Consider the following 23,609-nt stretch of genomic DNA (forward strand, 5'->3'; position numbering starts at 1 on the left):
CTAAACAAACACCACTGGATGGAGGGAATCCAGAGCCGCAAAGGCGGGGTTTTTAACTCCAATCCACTGGCAGGGAAGGAGACATAAGTCTCCACCTCCAGCTGCTGTCTCCAAAGCCCTTACTGATGGAGACTCATTTTATGGCCTCAATAGCTACTCTGGGATTTTCCCAAGGAAATTAGGAAGGGGAGAGGTCAGTGATCAGGTTACTCTCATACTATAGTAGAAACACTGAAATATAAATCAAATTAAATGCTTTTGATCTTGGAAGGCAAGGTATACTGGGTTATCCCAGAGTGAGGCTCCCCTTTGGCCTGGTAACAAATAGTCTACGACCTCCTCCTAGGAGGTAGAATCAGCTTCTGCTCACTGCTCTTTCCCTTAGAACTAGTGATGGTCCATATGGTCAGAGCAGTGTGTAGTTATAGACTTCTGGGAGCCTTGTGCAAATTCCTATAGCACCACAGTCCTTTGCTATTCTCTACTTAAGCTACATGTAAAAAGACACCTACTTATGGCTCCAACGTCAGCACTCTCGGTATCCGGTCCACTCAGCTGGCATTGGTCGGAGCTGGAGACGGCCTCCTGCACGGTCCTGCTGCCTCTGTCCAGGTTGTCCGGCGCCCCCGGGCGTACTTCCACGTCCTTGATAGAGGGCTTTGTAGCAGTCGATATCTCAAGGGAAGAGGAAGAAGCCTGTAAGAAAAGGAAATGATCAGATATGATCCACCACTGGAGGATTTTACATCCAAGACCTTGTCTTTGATCCAGCTCCAGGGACCATTATTGTCATCTTCAACCCCAGTCCTATTTCAAGACCCTCACCTATATGCCCTCAAGCCCTAATTTACTTTACCAACAAAGACTCATTAGACGTAAGAACAGAGTGCAGTCAAAGGTATATGTCGGAATAAAAAGGACCATGGGTTTGGCTCTTAGTTGTATGACTACATACTGAATTGTATGATTTAATGTAAATTGTATGAAAACAATTTTCTTTGCTGGAAAGAAATTTCTTTCTCAGTTTTCTCATCTATAAAAGGCAGGATTAGAATTAGAGGGTATGATCATATATTGACAGATGAAAGGGATCTATGGAGATCATGTAGTCCAACCCTCTTATTTCTGAGATGAATTCCAGAACCAGCATTCTTTTGATTTTAACCACCCACCCTCCTGGCCAATTAAGTGTGCCAAGGGCTTTACAATATTATCTCATCTATTTTTCGTAAATCCTGGAAGGTTAATGATACTATTATACCCATTTTATAATGGAGAAAATTGATGCAAGCAGTGAATTAGTGATTTGCCAAGTCTGAGACTAGATTTGAATTCAGGTCCTCTTGAGTCCAATCTCTGAATTCTCTCCACTGACCCACCTAACTACCAAGTTACTAGGTCTTGGTTAGTCTAGTTTATGAATGAATGAATGAAAAAGCATTTACTAAGTACTAGGTTACTATTCTTGCTAAGTTCAGTATATCGATGAATATGTGAAGGAATGATTGAGAAAGCATCTTCTAAATTACTAGGTTACTATGTCTTGATCAGTCCAGTAAATGAATGAATGCATGAATGAGTAAGAAAGCACTACTAAGTTACTTCGTTGCTATTCTAGTGTATGAAAGAATGATTTAATGAGAAAACATACATTAATCTCTCATGATACAAATACAAAAAGTGAGAATCTTGCTCTCAAGAAACTTATGTTCTAATTAAAAAAGACAACATATCATTCAAGTTCATCTGTAGGGCAGACAGAATAGCCCCACAGTCCAAAGAGTGAAGCTGTTAGCCAGCCCTGGGATCCTTAGATCGCCTTGGGTAGGTCAGATAACACTACCAGAGGTCTGCAGGGGTCAGAACCAGGGTAGATGGTAAGTCCTGAGGTCCATAGGGGGCAGAGATCTAGCAAGTGTAAGGTTTAGGGGTCCTCCATCTCACCTGAAGAAATGGAATTGATGACTCTACCTCATCTAAGCACATAAGCAGTCCATTAGTCCAGATAGATTCTGAGCATCTGGGATGAGGGGGAAGAGGGACAGGGGAAGAAGGTAAGGGAGGAAGGGAGCCCCCATGGAAATGGACCTTTCTTTTTTCCTTTGATGATTAAAGATCTTATAGTGAGTCCAGTTCATCAAAGAATCATAGATTCTTAGAATAGGAAATGTCTTTAGAGACTTCAGCCTAACATTTTCACTTGACAGTAAAGTTAAATGAATTTTTCAGATTCATACAAGGAAATCTGGAAGACCTGGGTCTCCTTCTCTATCATTACATGACCTCTAGACTAGACATCAATATATTAATTATACAGTACTGAAGCTATACATGGCATGAGATATTGGGTTGGAAGAATCAACAAATATTGACTGGGGACTGGGGATCAGAAACACACAATTTCCTTGTCAGAAGGGAGCTTGAAGGTCAAACTAGTACGATCTAGAACTAGAGTCACCTCTATAATGTCCCCTTCTGCTTCTGCTTGTAGATCTCCAGGCCCACATCAACTCTTTCCACTTTGAAAACAGCTCAAATTATTAAGCAGTTTTTCCTTAAATTGAGCTTAAATCTGCATCTCCGAAAGTTCTGTTGTTCAAGGTTGCCTTTTAATGCCACCGGAATTAGATTTTTCTTATGTAGAAAATAATTTAGAAAATCTTCATTAAGTCACCTCCTTCAAGAAGTCTTCCTAGAGTCTTTCCAGCTGTTAGTATATTTTCACATCACTTTATAATTATTTTGTTTATATTCTGTATTTATATTTGAACACATTCAATCCTCCTTCCTCTGAGAAGATTTCTTGAGGGTAAGAGCTCACTTACTTTGGCCTTTGTATATCCAGTGTAGCACTTTTCTATAAAAAGGAAGGATCATCCATAAATAAATTAGAGGAACATAGGATAGTTTACATCTCAGACTTGTGGAGGAGGAAGGAATTTGTGTCCAAATGAGAACTAGAGATCATTATTGATCACAAAATAGAAAATTATTACATCAAATTAAAAAGGTTTTGCACAAACAAAACTAATGCAAACAAGATTAGAAGGGAAGTAACAAATTGGGAAAACATTTTTACAGTTAAAGGTTCTGATAAAGGCCTCATCTCCAAAATATACAGAGAATTGACTTTAATTTATAAGACATCAATCCATTCTCCAATTGATAAATGGTCAAAGGATATGAACAGACAATTTTCAGATGATGAAATTAAAACTATATCCACTCATATGAAAGAGTGTTCCAAATCACTACTGATCAGAGAAATGCAAATTAAGACAACTCTGAGATACCACTACACACCTGTCAGATTGGCTAAGATGACAGGAACAAATAATGATGAATGTTGGAGGGGCTGTGGGAAAACTGGGATACTACTGATGCATTGTTGGTGGAGTTGTGAAAGAATCCAGCCATTCTGGAGAGCAATCTGGAATTATACCCAAAAAGTTATCAAACTGTGCATACCCTTTGATCCAGCAGTGCTACTACTGGGCTTATATCCCAAGGAAATACTAAAGAAGGGAAAGGGACCTGTATGTGCCAAAATGTTTGTGGCAGCCCTCTTTGTGGTGGCTAGAAACTCGAAAATGAATGGATATCCATTAATTGGAGAATGGTTGGGTAAATTATGAATGTTATGGAATATTATTGTTCTGTAAGAAATGACCAACAGGAGGAATACAGAGAGGTTTGGAGAGACTTAAAGCAACTGATGCTGAGTGAAACGAGTAGAACCAGAAGATCATTATACACTTCAACAATGATACTGTATGAGGATGTATTCTGATGGAAGTAGATATCTTTAACATAGGGAAGAGCTAATCCAATTCCAATTGATCAATGATGGACAGAATCAGCTACATCCAGAAAAGGAACACTGGGAAATGAGTGTAAACTGTGAGCATTTTCGTTTGTTTGTTTTTCTTCCCAGATTATTTTTACCTTCTGAATACAATCCTTCCTTTGCAACAACAACAACAACAAAATTCAGTTTTGCACATATATATTGTACCTAGGATATACTATAAGATATATAATATGTATGGGAATGCCTGCCATCTAGGGGAGGGGGTGGAGGGAAGGAGGGAAAAAATTTGGAACAGAAGGGAGTACAAGGGATAATGTGGTAAAAAAAAATTACCTATGCATATGTACTGTCCAAAAAAATGTTATAATTATAAAATTAATAAAAAAGGAAGGATCATCAACAATAACAATTCTAATACTTTCCCTCTGATGATAAACTCTAATTTACCCTGTATATATGTATATATGCATATATACATATACAGATATATATGACTAAATCTATATGTATGTATACAGAGAGAGACAAAGAGATTGTATAATTGTTTACATGTCCTCTTTCCCTCCTTAGACTGAGATCCTAGAGAGAAGGAATTGTTTTTTGCCTTTATAGCCTTAGCACTTAGCATAGTGCCTAAAACACAGTAAGTCTTAATAAATATTTATTGACCAATTGGAAATTTTTTTATTGTTTGATTATTTTCAATACAATTCTTTGTGATTCCTTTTGGGGCTTTCTTGGCAAAGATAATGAGATGGTTTATCATTTTCTTCTCCAGGTCATTTTAGTTCCATTGTTCTGATGAGGAAATGGAAGGGGGGGAAAATAAAATGACTTGTCCAGGATAATATAGCTAATTAGTTTCTGAGATCAGAAGATGAGTCTTCTTTGTTGAGGTTCAAAAGAGACCCCAAAAGGTTATGGTTCCAGACTAGTGTCGTGAGGTACCTCAAAAGAATTTGCAGGCTTGAACCCATCTCTGAGTCAAGGAGCAAAGTTTATTATAATTGTAAAGCCAATTGAAGCAGGCTAAGTTCCAAAAGGATTTAGCAGAGAACCAGGAACAAGAAGATAAATTTATAGGAAGAGACAGAGAGATCCAGTTCTTCGTGTCACTGATATGCTAATTTTATGGCTTAGAGGTAGAACTAAGGAGTGATCTGGTATTGACCTCAATATTGAATTTTATGATTTAGAGGTGGAGTTGAGAAGTAGTCTGGTATGCCTCTCACCATTTGTCTCAGAAACCCTGTTAACATTGGCCAACAGATTGTTATCTGGAAGTCAGAAATGTTTTTAGGACTTTACTGTAGCACTCCTAAAACCAGGAGACTTTAGGATCACTGACAGATTGTCAGAACAACAGCATTCCTAAGGTCTGGGGGCCTCAGGATTACTGCTATATTTCTCCTAGAAGCTGCACCCTATCATTCCTGATTCCAGACCTGGCACTGTGTGCACCACGGTGCCATGTAGCTGCCCCAGACAGAGCACAGTGGGCACTTATTAAATATTCATGGATTGATCCGTTGTCTCTGATCTCAAGGAGCTTGCAACTTCATTGAATGGACAGAAGTGATACATGTTGCTGAGCACTATAGTGTATTACACAGAACGCTGATGTGGAATCAAGGAAAACTAGATTCAAATCCTAGTTGAGACCCTCACCAGCTGTAGGACTTTGAACAAATCGCTTATCTTGTGTCTGCCTTAGTTTTCTCATCTGTAATGTGAGGGGGTGAGCCTCAATGACTTCTAAAGTCTCTTCTGGCTGTAAATCTTTGATCCTACAAACCAACTTGAAAGACCTTGGGCATGAGAGCTGGGAGATCTAGGATTTTAGTCTCAATTATGCCATTTACTTTCTGGGTGACCTCAGGCAACTAGAATAATTTCTCTGAACTTGTTTCATTATCTGTAAGATGAATAATAATAGCTATCCTGTGAACCTCACAGCATTGTTGTGGGAGTCAAACCAGATAATATCGGTGGAAAAGCTTAAGGAACTCTTACTTATTCCTCTGAGCCTCCAGAACTAAGAGATGTGGAAGTGTGAAGAAAGCAGAATGGAGAGCTTTTCTTTCTGAAATAATCATTTGTAGACTCGGAGTTCATAGGCCTGAAGTGGGATGGTTCTTTGGAGTCTTTCTGCTCTTACAGTTAAGAAAATTCTTTCTCAAAGTCATATTGCTTGAAAATATCAGGGCTGGATTTCAATTCACCTTGAATTCCTGAGCCAATTTTTTTTTCATCTGTACTACCTAGTCTGACCATCAATCAGTTGATCAATTTGTTGCTGTTCAGTTTTTTGGTCATATTACCTCTTCATGGGCCATACTATCCATGGAGTTTTCTTGACAAAAATATTGAAGTGGCTTGCCATTTCCTTCACCTATAGTTCAAGGCAAATATAGTTAAATGACTTGCCCAGGATTACACAGCTAGTGTCTAAGACTGGAGCCATCCAGCTGCCCAATTAACCAATAAACTAGTCTCTATTGAGTATTTACTATATGCCAGACACTGACTTTCCATCCCTCCTCCTATTAGATTTTAAGCACCTGGAAAACAAGGTCTATGTGGTTTCTATTCTTACATCTCTAGAACCCAGAAAAAGGGCTCTGCATGTGGTAGGTAGTTAATAAATATTTGTTCAGCTGAATCCAATGGGATTCAAGATTTCAACATTTTATGTAAGGTGTTTGGCAAACCTTTAAATGCTAATAGTTTAATTACTAGATATAAATGACTGCCATTAACATTACTACTAATGAAGAGTAATACCGTGAATCAGACTTGAGTGTCAGCTAGACTACTTATGACTCCGGGAGTCCCAGGCAGGTCACTTCCCCTCTATATGTCAGTTTACTCATATTTAAAATGAGAGAGAACCAGTTAGATGGGTTCTAACTTCTAGCTTTTTATATTCTGTGATTCTAGGAGAATCACAAAGGAGAAAGCAACCTCTCCACACTGGTGGAAAGTCCTCATTGGTAGCTATGACCCCAAGGGAATAATTCATGGGGTAGATGGAGGAAAGTATCACTCCAAACTCAGCTAGGTTGGTTCTCAGACAAGAAAGGAAGTTGATGTTGCTCAGCCATCCCATTGGGGATTTTCTGGGCAAAGATAATGGAGTAGTTGGCCATTTTCTTTGACAAACAGGGTTAAGCCTTTCCCTCTTACTAGGATGCTTACTGAGGATGCTACCGACTTTACTCTCCATACTGCTCCTCGATGGACCAGAGATTTCTTGGTCACACTCCTAAATAAGTCGTAGTGAATGGGGAATAACAAAAAGATCTTGGAATTTTAAACTCACAGAGCTAGAAGACAGATATCTAATAGAGATGTAACTACCTGCTCTAACATATGAGGAAAGTTACTCATCCAAGGTCATACAGGTAATCACGGGGCTAGGTTGTGAACCTATGTTCTTTGAATTAGAATCTATCACTTTTTCTCACTACATTATATTACCTCAGCTGTCATCTGGCACAAGAAAAGTGGTGTTGCTGAGAGATTAATGTGCTTATTGGAAAGGGGAATTTGAAGTAGGGAAGAGTGAGACTGGAAGGAAGTAAGGGAGACAAATTAGGAAGCCATTAGGACTTACTTAGAGAGAGAAGAACCCTTAGCAACCATCTGCTCCAGGGGGCTTAATGATTTTTGTGTCATCACCCTCTTTTGGCAGGCTGGGAAAGCCTAGGGACCCCTTCTCAGAATTTGGTTTTTAAATGCATAAAATAAAATGCATGAAATGGGATTCAAATCTAGGTCTTTTGACTTTGCCTCCAATATTATTCAATCCCATGGCTATTATTGTATCATGGCTGCTTCTTTCTTATAATTGTATGATGCCAGCTAAGAGCCCAGAATGAGGAGGAAGCACTGGGAATAGAAAGAATAGGTCTTTTGCTGGAGATATTTCAAAGGAATAATTGGCACCAAGAATCAATATAAGATGGGAGGCCACGAGGGTAGTGTTGCTTAAGCCTGGAGGTGACTGGCTGCTAAGCTCTGAATAGGGTTTCTGGGAGTGGACCAATTGGAACTGCTCAGGGAAGTAGGGACAGGGGATTGAGGACACCCTCCCTCCTGATTTATGAGTTCCAGGGCTAGGGTGCTTGTATAAAAAGAAACTTCATGTTGATCCAATTTTTTTTAGGGATTAGCCCTATAAAACCCGAGGGGCTAAGTGAGATGGATGGGACGTGAATTCTGCTGGAAAGCTCTTAAGAGTCAATGAGCCACACATGTGAGCAGACATATAAATTTACCATTCGTTTCCTGGCAAGGTTTAATTTATGGAATCCATATGGAAACACTGCACGAACTGAGCCCTTCATAAAGCCCATGATTTCTCTGGCCAAAACATTTCACCTGGCTCCAGAGAATGGGCAAGTCTGACTGGAGTCCGGCTCCTCCTGCTTGAAGTCAGTCAATCAGTCAACAAGCAGGGGCCAAGTGCTTCCTCTGCACTGGACACTGGCTGCTCCCCGGGGGTGGCCCATGAGCCTCTGCCAGGGTAACTTTACAGAAAGCCAGGCATGGGGCTTTCCCTCCCACCCCCAACCTATTGTGAGTAACAGACAGTGACTCCTTCCACACCCAGCTTGGTGGGCTTTTTATAGCACGATTTAGAGTCAAATCAAGCAGCAATGGTGTAAAACCCCATAGAGAACTGGGTGGGAGAAAATGGGAGCCCTGCCAGTGCCCTGGCCTGACCTAGCCTTGACTCTCTCTGCATGGGCAGAAGGAAGTCTCCCTTTTCACTTCCCCCTGTGTGGTGGTGAGAGGGCCATTCCTGGGCTCTCGGAAAGGCCCCCCTTGCCTTGTCTATATGGGTGGGAACCTGGGTACTTGTTGGGAAATTCCCATGCTGAGGATCAGTCAGATCAATGAGAAATTACTGACCCCTTCACCACAGGCCCAGCACTATGTGGGACATAGAAGAATCGCAGAGCTAGAAGAGAAATGAGAGAATATGAGGGAAACTGAGGCCCAGAGGTATTCATGTAAACCTTAGGATTTAAAGACGCTCCTGACAGATGTTCTCTCTCTCAGGGTGCCTCATCCAGGTCAGCTGTTGATAGTAGAGATGAGAATGGTGTCTCATAAAGTATATGGCAAAGCAGTGCTACATAAAGCCAGTACATAAAATTGGTCCCTGCATGATCTTGGCCCTCAGGGAACTTACAGTCCAGACACATTGGCCATTCCTTGTAATCTTTAAGAATCTCTAACATTCCTGGATGGTGAATGTTGCATAAATACACATAATATTCAAAACTAGGATGACAAAGGCACAGAATCACAGCTTCCTGGATATGTATGGAACCTCAGAGATCATGAAGTCCAATCCACAGCTGAACAAGAAACCCTTCTACAACCTAATTAGCAAATGTCTGTCAGTTTTCGCTTCGAGATTTCTGAAAAGGGACCCATTGCCTGATCAGGTAGCCCCTTCTATTACATTGGTAGTCCTTTTCATTCAGTTTATCAAAGGCCTTCCTAAAACATGGGGCCCAATTCTGAATGCAGGACTCATCCCCCACATCCAACAAGGCTTTCTGTGATATCCTAAACATTGGAAATAAAAGTTTTCATAGAATTGATCTTCCTTGGGCACAAGTTTGCCTATCTCAACCACCTGTTCAACAAACTCCATTGGCTCCCTATTACCTCCAAGATCAAATATATAAATCTTCTATTTGGCTTTTAAAGCCCTTTATGAGCTGCTCCCCTCCTATCTTTCCAGCCTTCCTAGACCTTACTTAGCCCTATGTATTCTATGATACAGCAATTCTGGCCTCCTGACTGTTGCTCACCCAGGATTTTCCATCTTTTATCTCTGAGCATTTTTCCAGGCTGTATCCATGCCTGGAACATTCTACTCCTCCTTCTTCTTCTGTTTCCCAATTTCCTTCAAATCCCAACTGTAGCAAGCAGTCTTTCCCAGTCCTCCTTCATCTTAATACCTTAAATCCAATTCATGCAATTTTATCGGTCCTTCAAAAACGAAGGATGAACAACAACAATACAAATAAGCACAAGCATGTCACAGGGCTATTGCGCAAATCAAATGAAACCATACATTTAAAGGGATCTGCAAAACTTAAAGTGCTTTATAGACATGAATTATCCTTATTATAAATATCAATAATATAAATAGCATCAAATTCATAACATAAATATTAATATAAGTCTCTAATTCCTTCAATTAATTTTCATATGGTGTGGTCTCTAGTGCCTTCACTATCTTGGTCTCAATATAAATCTTTAATTCTTTCAACTAATTTTTATATAGCGTGGTCTTTAGGGCCTTCACTATATTGGTCTCCTTACTCCAGCTTGACAACATCCTTTCCAAAACAGATTGAACATGGTATTCTAGGTGTGGTGTCTGACCAGGGCGACAAGATTGGGGCCTCCCTAATCCTGGACACCATGACTCTATTAATTCAAGCTAGTTTGTTCTGGCCAAAAGACTACATTTTTTAAAAAAACAATAAACAACTCATATTTAGATGACATTTAAGGCTTACAAAACAACAACCTTATGACACTGTAAAAAACCCACAGCAAGTATCTCTCCCCCACGCTGCTAACACACTTGGCCTTCTCCTTACCAGGAACCACAGAACAGCTTCCCTTGGTCTTCTAAGGCAAACACTCTGTCTTAATTTAAGATATTACTTTTATCAGAAAGGGGAGACTGTCCTCTTCCCTTTTATTGATAGCTGAAATCTGCGTCAGTTCAGAATAAAGCCCCAGTGAGCCAGACAGACCAGAATTTAAAAAAAAAAAAAAAGATGCAAGATAATGATATTATTCATCTTATTTACCCGGTACTTAGCCACCAGCTGACACTTTCAGAGTCCTTGTCAATTAAAAAGAGAAGGCTGGGAGAGAAGAAATCTGCCAAGAACCTTAGAAATCAAAAGGTATTCTCAGCCCACCAGTGAATGGATTAATGATACTTTCCGAGATATCTTCCATCTTTCTCAAGGCTCTTTTCTGAGTGTTGTCTAGTTATTACCTGATTCATTCCCGTCTTTATTCCAGGAAGATGGAGAGAGGGAGCGGAGGGTGGGAGGGAAGGTGATATAAGATTTCCATGTAACTGATGGGGAAACAGTCCTAGCAAAAAGTAGCAGGGATATAGTCTCATGGCATGTGGTAGGATATGTAGCTCAGCTGAAGAAGAAGATCTGGGGTTCTAGTTTGCAAGGCTTTCTCTTTTAGAAGGGAAAACAAGGTGACTTGGTAGGGTAATGGATGTGTGACCTTGGGTACCGCCCTTGGAAACAGGTGGGCTACTTTGGATTTCTGGCCCTTCTACTACATGTGTATCCGTAGAGAAATCACCTTCCCTTTGGGGGGGGGGCAGCTGGGTGGATAGAGTGCTGGACCTGAATTCAGGAAGACCCAAATACTTGGATATTTAGTATATGCAACTGAATCAATCTGTGATTAAACAATAGTCTTCATATCCTCCCAAGCTCAGGACCATCTCCAGCATCTCTAATGGTCAGTCTATCTTTGCTTAAAGAGATCTCTAAGGAGCAAGAATCCACTGCCTCTTAAGAAAGTCCATTTCATAATTAACCCTTCCTGGCTGTGTGACCTTGGGCAAGTCACTTAACCCCAATTACCTCAGCAAAAAAAAAAAGAAAAGAAAAGAAAGCCCATTCAACTGTTGAATAAGCCCTAATTTTTACATCAAGCCAAAAACTTCTGTGGCCCTAACCAAAGATTTGACTAGAAGCATCTAGGGAGCATAGTAGATAAAGCAGGAGAAACCTGAGTTCAAATCTGGCTCTTAGACACTAAGTGGCTATGTGATTCCAGGTCACTTAACCCCAACTATCTCCCCCCCCCCAAGAAAAAGCCTTGAAATTGCTCCTTAAATCCTGCTGTCTCTGAGCTAAACATCCTCAGTTCCTTGGACTGATCTTCATGGAATCCGAGGTATGAGAAAAAGAGGGGAGTGGAAGGAAAATTGACTTGTGAATCAGAATACCTGGCTGGCTCCCAACTTACTATCAATTCATTAATTTTAGGGGTGGTAGAAGACCCTCATAATCCTCACTTGTCCCTGTGAAAGGGTTGGGTCAAAGTGTCAAACCAGGTAACCTCCAGTACCCAGAGGCTCAACCACATTAAAATGTCACTGGGAGACATTTTTAACATAAATAAAAATATGCTAAAACAAAGATAATATTGCATTTTGAAATTAAGTCAATATACAACCCCCAGGGATCTTTGTGGATGGCACAGACCCCCAGTAAGGTTTGCCCCCATTGGTCTCTTCCAGCCCAGCATGATCTCAGTCCTAGCTGCCTAAGTCACCTTGGGCAGGCCACTTGCCTCCAAGGGGTGTCAAGTTTCTGCAAGGGTCTAAGGATGGCCCCAGGGACTAGCTTGCTAAGAATAAGAACCCTCCAGCTCTGATTCTTGCTTACTGGAGCACAGGACTAATAAGGCCAAGGTCAGGAAGGTCCGGATCCTCACATGGGCTTGTTCGTTTCACTCTGTTCCCCAGCTTCAGAAAACTCCCTTAACCTTGAACCAGAATAAACAAAGGGCAACATGTTTGAGATAAGATTAAGCGTGTACATTTTGTGCAAAGAAAGGATAAGGTCACTTGTGTTGCCAGGAGTAGCTGGGCTGGAGTCCTGGAAGGGGGGAGGTTGTGGGGAAACCACTAAAACAGTCAGGAGGCAGTGTGGAGTGTTGGATGGAGCACTGGATTGGAGTCAGAAAGTTCACATCCTGGCCCAGGCTGGCTGTGTGACTCTGGACAAGTCAATAAACCTCTCTGGGTTATTCTTTATTTATAATATGAAAATTAAAAACAAACAAACGCCCAAATCCCCACCTTACTGGATTGTGGATGAGAGAATATAGGTGTAAATCTTGTGAACCTTAAAGCCTTAGGAAAATATAATCTAGTATTCTCATTCAGGGAGGATATAACAAAAGTAGGAATTTAGTGCTTAAATAGTGAAAAGAATACAACTTATCAGAGCTAAAAGAGTGAAGGCATAGTGGAGTACCTTGGGGAAGGGTTGAGTGGACCAATCAAACAAAAGGGAAACTGAGCAAATTTCCTTGGGACAAGTAGAGGGAAAAGGAATAATAAACATTTATTAAGCACCTACTATATGTCAGGCACTGTGCTAAGAGCTTTACAAAGACAATGATAACAATCCTGGGAGGCGAGTGCTGTTATTATTCTCACTTTCCAGTTGAGGAAACTGGCTTGCCCAGAGTTACACAGCTGGTAAGTATCTTAGATTGGATTTGAACTCAGGTCTGAATCGGGTTTCAGGTTCAGAATTCTATGGCATTATAGTGCCACTTAGCTGTAAGAAAGGTGGAAGGTAAAGGAGATTCTTCCCTCACTACTTTTCTTTTATCATGATCCCCTTTCTGATAAATCAGCACCACCATAATTCAGGTCCTCATCACCTTATCGGGTGGATCGTGACATCTCCTGACTGATCTCCTTCCCCCTTCCATTCTCCCCTCTTTCTAGTCCTTCCTCCACATAGCTGCCAAAATGATCTTCCCAAGGCACAAGTCCAGTCGTCACTCCCCTGCTCAATAGTCCTCTGTGGCTCCCTATTAGGCCTAATAAACATTTCTCACTTTATTTTCTATTACATCCTTCCACCAGTACTATATTCTATCTAGCCAAACAACTCTTTCTTGAATTTAGTGCCCATGTCTGCCCATCTCTCCCTCTCCTCTGGGAAGGCCTCCTTGAAATCACACCCTTTCCACTAATTCATTCCATCAGTCTTCTCTCCCTTTTCTAATTCTCTTGTAATTAACTCTCTGAAAACATGTATTCCCCTTGAGGGCAAGCAATGTGTTCTGTGTTATTTTTCCTTCCTCCTCTTCATCCCCTAGCCTGAATCTTAATAAATGTTTATTAAACTAAATTGTATTGAGGAACTTTGAAAAGAAGGTGAAGAAAGCAGGGTGGGGCAGTGGAAAAAATGGTGAAATTGGAATCAGAAGTCGTGGGTTCTAATCCCGGTTCAGTCACTCACTTTTTGTACCTTCCAGACATCCTCATGAAAGGAGGAAGGGAGTACAGAGGGACGAGGACAGCATCAGAAACAGAAGATTCTTAGATTGGAATTGAAACCTCTAGTTCAAGATTTTTTAAATCTGAGTTCTGAGAACTTGGCTTTAAAAAATATGTTTTGATAATAAATATCTATATGAACATCTATTGATAATTATATTTCAATATGATCAGTTTCTTTTGCAATTCTTTTTTATTTTATGCATTAAAAAAGTTATTTGGACATAATCTTAAATCTTGGACCCTGTAGTCCATGATTTCTTAACCTGAGGTCTGAGAATTGGTTTTTAAAATATATATATTGGAGAAGAATGGAGGATGTTTGGGTCAACCATCAAACCTCAAAATGGAGGACCTCACCAGTAGCAAAAACACAAGGGGAGATGGCACAGAAATAGAAAGACATTGAAAAGGTCTAGTCCAAGTTCTTTTATATTATCGATGGGGAAATTGAGAACTAGGGAGGGGAGGAAGTTGCCTAGAGAGCTCAGAAGCAGCAGAGCAATCATTCAAACCCAAACCAATGCTCTTTCTACAATACATGGCCAGTCATTTTTTACCTGTGTGATCTTGGAAGTCACCTGACCTTCTGGACCTCGATTTTCTAAATAAACTATTCGGTGGTGGAAGGGAAGGAAATGAATAAAGAAAGATGGTCGGCTATAATGAGCAGCGAGAAGAAACATCGACTGTTCACAATGAAGTTATTTAAGGAAAGGTCATAAAGGCAGAGAGTGGACACTTCAGCTATCTATTTTTCCTTCCGAGCAAAACTAAGTGAAAAAGAAAGGCTCATTAAATATGCTGCTTTCCCGGCCTTCAGTGGCCTAAGCTATGAGAGCCGGGAAGTCAGGAATAGCCTTCATAAGGATACTATAACTAAGCTGAATATTCTAAGATCTCCTCCCATTATCAAGAGATGTGAGCACTATGTTCTTCAGGCCTGGCCGGATCATGTGATGTTGCTGATGTCAGGGTGGTCCCAAACTGTGATCAGAGGAGAAGAAATCTTTCTGTTCTTTTCGATGGTGACAGGGGGGAGTGACAGAGAGGGACGAGGGCTGGGTACCTTTTGTTTGAGGCTGTGCCGGGCATTTGGGGAACAGCTGTGTCCAAGAGCTCCCTCTGTCCCCAGGCTAAGTACCAAGACTGCCTATTTATCACTCTCAGCCATGTGACTTAATTAGAAAATTCTTTCCTGACATGCAAAACATTGACCTTTGGGTCATGGGACCAGCTCTCAGGAAATACCTTTCCCAAACCTGGCAGTCTCTGTCCCCCAACTTCATCTGACCTTCCTCCCTCCTCTCAGCCCCTACCCCCATCACACCCCTGCAGTCTCCCTAGTCCAGGAGATTCTCCCCATGTTGGTATCAAAGCACGACTGATTAGGCTGCCCACCTGCTCAAGTCTTCAGGGGCTTCAGCACTATGAAATGGAACCAGTTCTTCTCAGTTTAGCATTTAAGATCCTATGTAACTTGACTTCAACCTATTTTCCCAACCTTCTCCCTTTCTATCTTCCTTTGTTCACTTTAAGTGGCTCAGTGGAGAGAGCACTAGAAACCTAGACTCAGGAAAACATATTTAAGTTCAGACATTTATCAGCTGTGTCACATCACCGCAGTTTCTTCATCTGTAAAATGGGGATAACCGCACCCTGTTTCCCACCTACCTCAAATGACATACTATTTTATGCCTGGCATATAATAAGTGCTTAATAAATGCTAATTCCCTTCCTCCTTATTTTCAAGCCCAACTATACTACTTACCAATCCCCTGGTTAACTCAAGTACTCCAAATGGATGTGGAACTTTAATGTTTATAAGGTATGTTCCTCACTACTATCCAATGAGACAGGGCTTTCAAGAATCCTTGCCTCCCTCTTACAGATGAGGAACATGAGATGCAGAGGGCTTGCTCATGGTCCTGCAGCTCATAAAATATGGAGTTTGGGGCTTGAACCCAGATCTCCCTACTGCAACCTGGCACCCTTGTGGGCACCAAACATGTCTCATATTTTCCTCCTTCTATATCTTTATTCTGTCTAGAACTCCCTAATTCCACCCTATCCTGGATTCCATTTGATTGTTTTTCTTTTTCTTTTTTTTTTTTTAGCTGAGGCATTTGGGGTTAAGTGACTTGCCCAGGGTCCCACAGCTAGGAAGTGCAGCTAGATGGCTGATGCTCTATCCACTGAGCCATCTAGCTGCCCCATTCCATTTGATTGTGAAGATGTTTTTTTCTCCTACAGAATCTAGTAGAATGTAAGCTCTCTGAGGGCAGGGATTGTTATTTATATTTATAATCACAGCACTGAGCACAAAGACCTTAATAAGTGCTCACTGATTGATTACATGACATTTGCACTGTTGTAAAATCCTTCCTCCCATCCATCTTAGTAAACACTTCAAGTGCCTAGAAGAACAGCTTGCTGTATTTGTATCCTCAGTGCCTGGCACAAAATAGGTGTTCAGGAAATGCCTGATGAGTCAACAGATGTGGTTATTATCACTTCCCTTTTTCTTTCTTCTAATCCTATGATCAAATGATAGCTCAATTTGCTTTTCTAGCTTCTGTGGAAGGATGGGCAGTCTTTGAATCAACCTAAATCATCACAAGTCAGAAGCCTCTGACTGCTGGACTGGAGGAAGCTTCAGAGATCCCCACTTAGTCCTAAATTTAAATCCACTCAGAACCCAGAACCCGGGTTCCCAAGTTTCAATCCGGAGTTAAACCAAGCCAACGGCCAATGGAAAGTTGTCATTTCTGAGGACAGGCTCCCATTCAGTAACCTGCAGATCAGGCATTGGCAAACCTTTCCAAGAAAGCTGCCAGCTTTTTGTTTATTCATTCCCTTGTTAGAGGAAAGAGAGGGGAGAGAGGGGTTGGGGGAGCTTTCATTGCAAAATGGAGATCTGGTGGAAACCATGGCCCACGGATTCTCTAAAAAGGGACACCCAGTGAGGCAGTTGGGATCCTCCTGGAGTAACCCTACCCTTCCTGCTCAGCCATGCCTTCTGCTTCTGGAGCTCCTATGAGCATGCAGCTACCCCAGGTGCTATCACACCCTCAGCCCTTATCTGTGGAAAATCTCAGCCTCAGTTATCAGTTAGCCCTAAAGCTCAGATTAGCCAGAATGGGGCATAGGCAGAGCAGGGCACCAGAGGGCAGGTGCCAGGTGGGAGGAGACTGGGTGATGACAGAAGAAGAAGGAGGGAGGACTCCCATTTCACAATGCTTCCAAGAGCTCTGGTTGCCCCAGCTTCTCCTGGTACGACAGCTGTTATACTCTGAGATCTCAAGAATTACAGTTGGAGGGGACTTTCGTCAGTGACCACCAATTCATTTCCTATGGTCCCTTTGGGTGGAGACCCCCAATTTAAATCCTTCACCTGAGTCACCCGTGGCCGGGACAAACCTCAAAGGTGACCATCACTCAGTGTAAATGAAGGCCCAGAGCTCTGACAACTAACCAACATCCTTTTCTGAGGCTCCCAAAGTAAATCTATCAACAACCATTTAATAAATGGTAACTACGTGTCAGAAGCTGTGCTATATGCTTTGCCTACAAGTACAAAAAAATAAAACAATCTGTGCTTGCAATGAGCTTACATTCCAAAGCAGAAGACAAATACATATAACAATAGAGGGTGTAGACATGTGTAAAAATATCAGGCAGCTAATGGGGCAGTGGATAGAGTGCTGGGTCCCAAATCAAAAGCTCAGATCCAGTCTCAGAGACTTACTTACTAATCATGTGACCCTGGTCAAGTCACTGTACTCCTAAGTGCCTCAGTTTCTTCACCTTGTAGAGTTGATGGAAGATCAAATGAGATATTTGAACAGTACTTTGCAAATTTCAAGTGACACATAAATGCCAGCTGTTGCTGTTATGAAGCTTCTGCCTCATGCCAGTCAGTCAACAAGCATTTATTAGTGCTCATTATGTGCCAGGCATATTGCTAAGGTGTGCAAAGAAAGGCACAAGATAATCCCTACCTTCAAGGAGTTCCTAGTTTAATGGGGGTGGGGGTCACATGTAAACAAATATGATTACATAGGAAACAAATGAGAAATAATCAAGAGAGGACCAGTAGAACAAGCACCGGGTTGGGGCAAAAATATCCATGTTCAGGTCCTGGCTTTAGAAAACTAGTCTGGAAATCAGGAGGCCTGCATTCGGGTGCTAGATCGGCCACTGACTGACTGTGTGGCCTTGGACAAGCCATTTCCTCTCTTGGAGGTCTCCTGTGAAATGGAGAATGAGGACACATTGAGGATGAAATCGCAGGTCTAGTGCCATCCCTATTCGGATTCCTTGAGGATCAAATGCTATAAAGGCACAGGAAGCTATCGGTAGGTATAACAAAGAGAAACAGAGGAATACAAAGTTTAAAAAAAGGCATAGTGGAAAAGAGAGATGTCAGAACCAGAAGTGTTTATTTATAAGTCCTGCTCTGGCAGGAGAGTTTAGCCTGAATAGGAATCTTGGGAAGATCTTAAGAGGAGAGAGAACAACTCGGAGAGCCTGGCTCAGAGAGAGGCTGTCACCAGGAGACTGAGCTTAATTACTCCAGCAAAAACTGAAACCAGGAGCTCCCCTCCTCAGCTGGCAGCGGCCCCCACCCACTGTCCTCTGGGGAGGGGCATGTGCGTCTACACCCGCCCGCTCATCTGTCTGACTCACTGGCAGTTGTCATGGCTTCCGGTGAGGAAGTCTCTGCTGTCTGCAAATCTATGTGGTTGAGGGTGACTGAGGCCCCAGTGTCCTGAGCCTCACTAGGAAGGCTTCTCTTAATCTTGTTTATTCCATCCTGGGGAGCTCCCTTATTAGCTGTTCTCTTTCTCTGGGATGATAAAGTGGGTAAAAACACTTCTCCTCCTCCCCCTCCTCCTCTTCCTCCTCCTCCTCTTCCTCCTCCTCCTCCTCCTCCTTCTTTTCTTCCCCCCTCCTTCTCTTCTCCTCCTCTTCTTCCTCCTCCTACTCCTCCTCTTCCTCGTCTTCTTTCCCCTCTTCTACTTCCTCCTCCTCCTCTTCCCCCTCCTTTCCCTCCTCCTCCTACTCCTCCTCTTCCTCGTCTTCTTTTCCCTCTTCTACTTCCTCCTCCTCCTTTCCCTCCTCTTCCTCCCCCTCCTCCTCCTCCTCCTCCTCTTCTTCCTCCTCCTCCTCCTCTTCCTCCTCCTCCCCCCCTTCCTCCTCCTCCTCCTCTTCCTCTTCTTCCTGATTTACCACCCTCTTCTTTGGCCTTCCCTTCTCATTTACCTGGTTCTTTGGATTAAAGAAGTCTTACCCCCTCTATCTGCCAGTACCTACCAGTCACCTGCCATTTCCCAATCCTGTTTCCACGTTTTAATGGCCAGTGCTCTCTAATCCCCCAATCTATCTAGAGGCACCCCTTCTTTTTGGGAGGGAGGACCTGGCTGGAAGCAATGTAGATAATAAAGTTGGGAGGGGGCTAGAGAAGGGAGGAAGGAAGAAGTAAAGAGACAATATGGTAAAATGGAAAACAAAACAAAATCAAATTATCAATTGAAGTCCAAAGACCTAGGTTTCAGCTTCGCTCCTTATAACCTGTGAGAGGAGAGTCAGCTCTTCCATTTCCTTCCCTTTAAAGGGAGCTCAGATTAAATGATCTCCTATGTCCCTTGCTGCTGAGCATCCTGAATTGATTATCTAGGACTGATTGTAATGACCATGGAGCTCTCAGCTTGTCCCAGATCCCTCTGATGCTGGAGGATGTGACAGGAGGGAGGCTTTGTCTGTGTGCTGCAATCCTGAACCCCAGAGCAGCTCGATGTAAGATCTGAAGGTGGGTATACCTCCTGTGTGTACCCTCTGGGGCTATCTCCCCAACCAATCCACAAATTCTTTGAAGACAATTATAGTATCTTACACATCTTTCCCCAGAACATTATTATACTTATGAAACCTGGAACTAATCATGTAAACAACAATGAGAGCGTTTAGTAGGGAGTGGTGTTATAGAAGGAAGGAAGCTGCCAACATCAGTTAAAAGGAGAGAGTACATTGGATTCCAGTTCAGAAGACTCTGGAGATCTTGGAAAAGACATTTTCCTTCTTAGAGACTCAGTTTTCAGATTCTCCACCTGAAAAATGAGTGTGTGTGTGTGTGTGTGTGTGTGTGTGTGTGTGTGTGTGTGCATGTGTAGTAAGTAATAATAGTTTACATGGCTGTGAAATTTAATTAAACAGAGAAGAAGAGAGACACAGAGGAGTTCAAGGTCTTGGCAAGTTCATTAGTTACTGAGATAGGAAGTGAACCCAATACTTTTTGCTCCAAAGGCCATCTTACTCTACACTATTCTGTACCAAGTCTTCTTGAGTTTTATAATCCATGCTAGCTGAGCAGTTGGGTGGGATAGGGACGAGAATGTCAGTCATGGGAGTCAAGAAGAATCCAGATATTGATTAGTTGTATGATTCTAGGCAAGTCACAACCCCTCGACCCCCTTTTCCTCATCTGTAAAATGGGGATAATAATAACACCTGCCTCACAAGATTGTTGTGAGGCTCTGGTGAGATAACATTTGTAAAGGATTTTCCAAACCTCACAGCACTAGATAAATCCTCTCTATTATGATTATTAAATCCTGTGATTTTATGAGATGTCATCGGCAACACACAGCCTGAGGGAGGTATGCAGAGAAGGGTGTGGGGAAGGGGCCTGGTTGCTGGGCAGCCCGGTTACCTTGGTGACTGGAGGAGGAGGGCAGGGCGGTCTATCTGTCTATTATATGAGGCCACCTGAGCTGTTTGGGTTTTGTTGCTTTTTAAATCCCAACTGGCAAGGCTACACCCTGCTCCTCATCCCCCTGCCTGCTCTCCTGAATCTCTTCCAAGTATTTGATGTAGAATGGGCTCCCCCAAAAGCACAAGGTCCGCCGGGACACTCTAGCTTGTCACACTGGAGGCAAGGCTCAGCTTCCGTGCTCAACCTTTCTCTCCATTTCCCTCAGGTCTACTGCTCCTTTCAAGACTCAGCTTAAAATGAGCAAAGCTGGAAAATCTTAAGAGTGTCATCCATCTCGAACCACCAAGGGACTTTGAAGGGAATGTCAGAGCTTCCTTATATCATGTGTATACCTAATTATTTATATGTTGTTTAAATGGAACCTTTTTGAGGACCCTTTTGCCCATTAGAAGGAATGAGGGATTGAGGATGAAGATACCTTTTGTCTTTCTTTGTATCCCCATCTCTTAACACACTATAAACCAGTGGTCCTCAAACTTTTAAAATAGGGGGCCAGTTCCCTGTCCCTCAGACTGTGGGAGGGTCGGATTATAGAAAAAACAAAAGCTCACACTCTGTCTCCGCCCCTCAGCCCATTTGCCATAACCCGGGGGCCACATAAACATCCTCAGCAGGAACATCTGGCCGTAGTTTGAGAGCTCCTGCTATAAACCTTATATGTTTATTGACTGACTTACTGAATGTTACAAGTGAAAGGGATCTTGAAGATCATCTCATCCAATACCCTATTTTTACAAAGAACAATAAAAACTTCCACTTTTAAATCCCGGAAAGGTTTTATAAAACAATTCCTCATGACAATCCTCTGAGGCCAGGAGAGCGAGTGTCCATATACCCCCTCTTCAGATGAAGAAACTGAAATCATGATTAAGAAATAATTATTAGCACAGGTAATAAGTGGAGGAGTCAGATCTGCACTCAGGTCCTGACTCTAAACCAAATCTTCAATCTGTGTCAAGCTAAGATTGAGACACAAAGAGTGGTAGGTCACATAGCCAGCAGATGCTAAGTCAGAACTCAGCCCTCCTGACTCCTAGAACTTCTTTTCTTTTCTTCTCCCCTCCCCAACACCCTCGCCTCCTTATTCCTTCCTGAATCCCAATCAAACACAAAATACCAAACAGACAATAAGTAAAGCAAGAACTGGAAGAGGTCTACCCTCCACTAGAGCATCACCCAAGTCAAGAACATGAGGTAGTCCCCAGCCTGAGATGAGCATTCATGGAAATCCTCCTGGGTCACAGAGCTGGTCTCTGAGTCAGGCCATGCATCTGAAAACTGAGAAAATGATGATACTTTTATTCTAGATTGAGGACTAGAAATGACTTCAAGAGACCATCTGGTCCAGTCCAGGAAATAAACAAATGAAGGTCACATCGTTGATTCATATCTGTGTCAGAATTCACACTCAAGTACTCTGACTCCTGACTCATCTTTGTAATTTGTATTCTTCAGGTGTCTGATTCTGAAAATTGTGATTTTTCTAAAAGATCTAACCAAGCACAGGAAATTAAGGAAAACCAAGGATTTGGCTGATCAAGTTAAGTCAACAAGCATTGGCTACTATTACATTTTGCCAAGTACTAGTTACCACTGGCAAATACAATCTTATCAGATAAGCAAAGAACAAGATACACTGTATCATGACATGAAGGCATCTCTAGAAATTGTCTTCATCTCAAAAACAACAGTAACATAGCAAGTTGTATTTTTCTAAAGTTGATGTAGTCCTTTGTTTTTCTTTCTGGTCACTGAAGCTTGATGTTTCTTCACTTTCTAGGACAACACTTTGGAGTATCCAGTCCTCATCTGCCCTGGGAGGAGAGGAAGATTCCCCTATTGGATAGCATATCTGCAGCCTGTGTTATCTGCCTCCCATCTCCACCCCAGCTTCCTGTCCTGGAAACAGCATAGTGGAAAAAATGGACAAAACACTAGACTGTATCGTGAGACTGAGCTTCTAGGGCTAAGAGTTAGAGATGACCCTGGAGATCATGAAACAAAGAGGTAACCAGGTTAATGGAAAATTTTCAGCTTTCAATCATGAGGGACTGAATCCCTTACACTTACATCTATGTGACTGGGCAACTCATTCAACTTGTACAAATCTCAATTTCGTCATCTTTACAATGGGGGAAAGAATATCTAGAATGTCTATCTCCTAAAACTCTGTAAGAATCAGAATATATGTCATATAGGTTTACTTTTTATGAAATATATAAATATTTTAACACCATGTGTGTATACTTTTATGTAATATATATTTTTAATATAGTGTGTATATATGTATTCATCCACACACATCCATACACATATGCACAACCAGTGGTGTACAAATATTCCAAATGGTCATCTGACTTTTGCTTAAAGAACCTCTGTAACAGGAGACTCACTACCTCCCGAGGTAGGGAATTATATCTTTGTCCAGATTTGTTAGAAAGTTTTTCATCTTCTCAAGGCTAGGTCTGCCTTGTCTGATAGCTAGTTCTACACTCTGGGGCCACACGGATCACAACTAATCCTTCTTTCCCATAATATCCCTTTAAATATCTGAAGGGAGCAAACATATTTCCCTGAATCTTATTATCTAATCCAACTCCCTCATTTCACAGATGAGGAAATTGAGAGGAATTATAAGGTGGTACATGAATAGACAAAAAAGTAGCATCCAACCACTCTGATTCCATGTAAATGGACTTGACTGAGGTATGGTAGTGAGTGGACACTCATATGGGCAATCTAGCAGTTAACAAATGCAGTATGCTCAGGGTTACTCTTGCTGGTGGGTTATACAGAGGATGTGCAGATATTCCCAGCCTGATTGCAATCCAATGTGTAGAACACTGAAAGGCCATTTCCAGTCATGATGACTCAGAAGTTGTTTTTTTTTTTTTTTTTTTTTTTTTCATCACTATGTGATG

The 23,609-nt window shown here is 41.9% G+C and overlaps 1 protein-coding gene across 4 annotated transcripts in view; it reads right to left on the reverse strand.

Moving 5' to 3' along the window:
* Positions 1 to 23,609, reverse strand: part of GSE1 (Gse1 coiled-coil protein) — a 771,132-nt gene that overhangs the window by 431,001 nt on the left and 316,522 nt on the right. For all 4 annotated transcript variants that reach the window (XM_074286303.1, XM_074286301.1, XM_074286302.1 and 1 more), the window contains exon 2: positions 513 to 696. In XM_074286303.1, the coding sequence (XP_074142404.1) occupies positions 513 to 696 (184 nt within the window). The remainder of the gene's footprint in view (positions 1 to 512; positions 697 to 23,609) is intronic.

This window comes from Sminthopsis crassicaudata, chromosome 2 (assembly GCF_048593235.1).
Source record: "Sminthopsis crassicaudata isolate SCR6 chromosome 2, ASM4859323v1, whole genome shotgun sequence".
In the NCBI taxonomy this organism is placed as follows: Eukaryota; Metazoa; Chordata; class Mammalia; order Dasyuromorphia; family Dasyuridae; genus Sminthopsis; species Sminthopsis crassicaudata.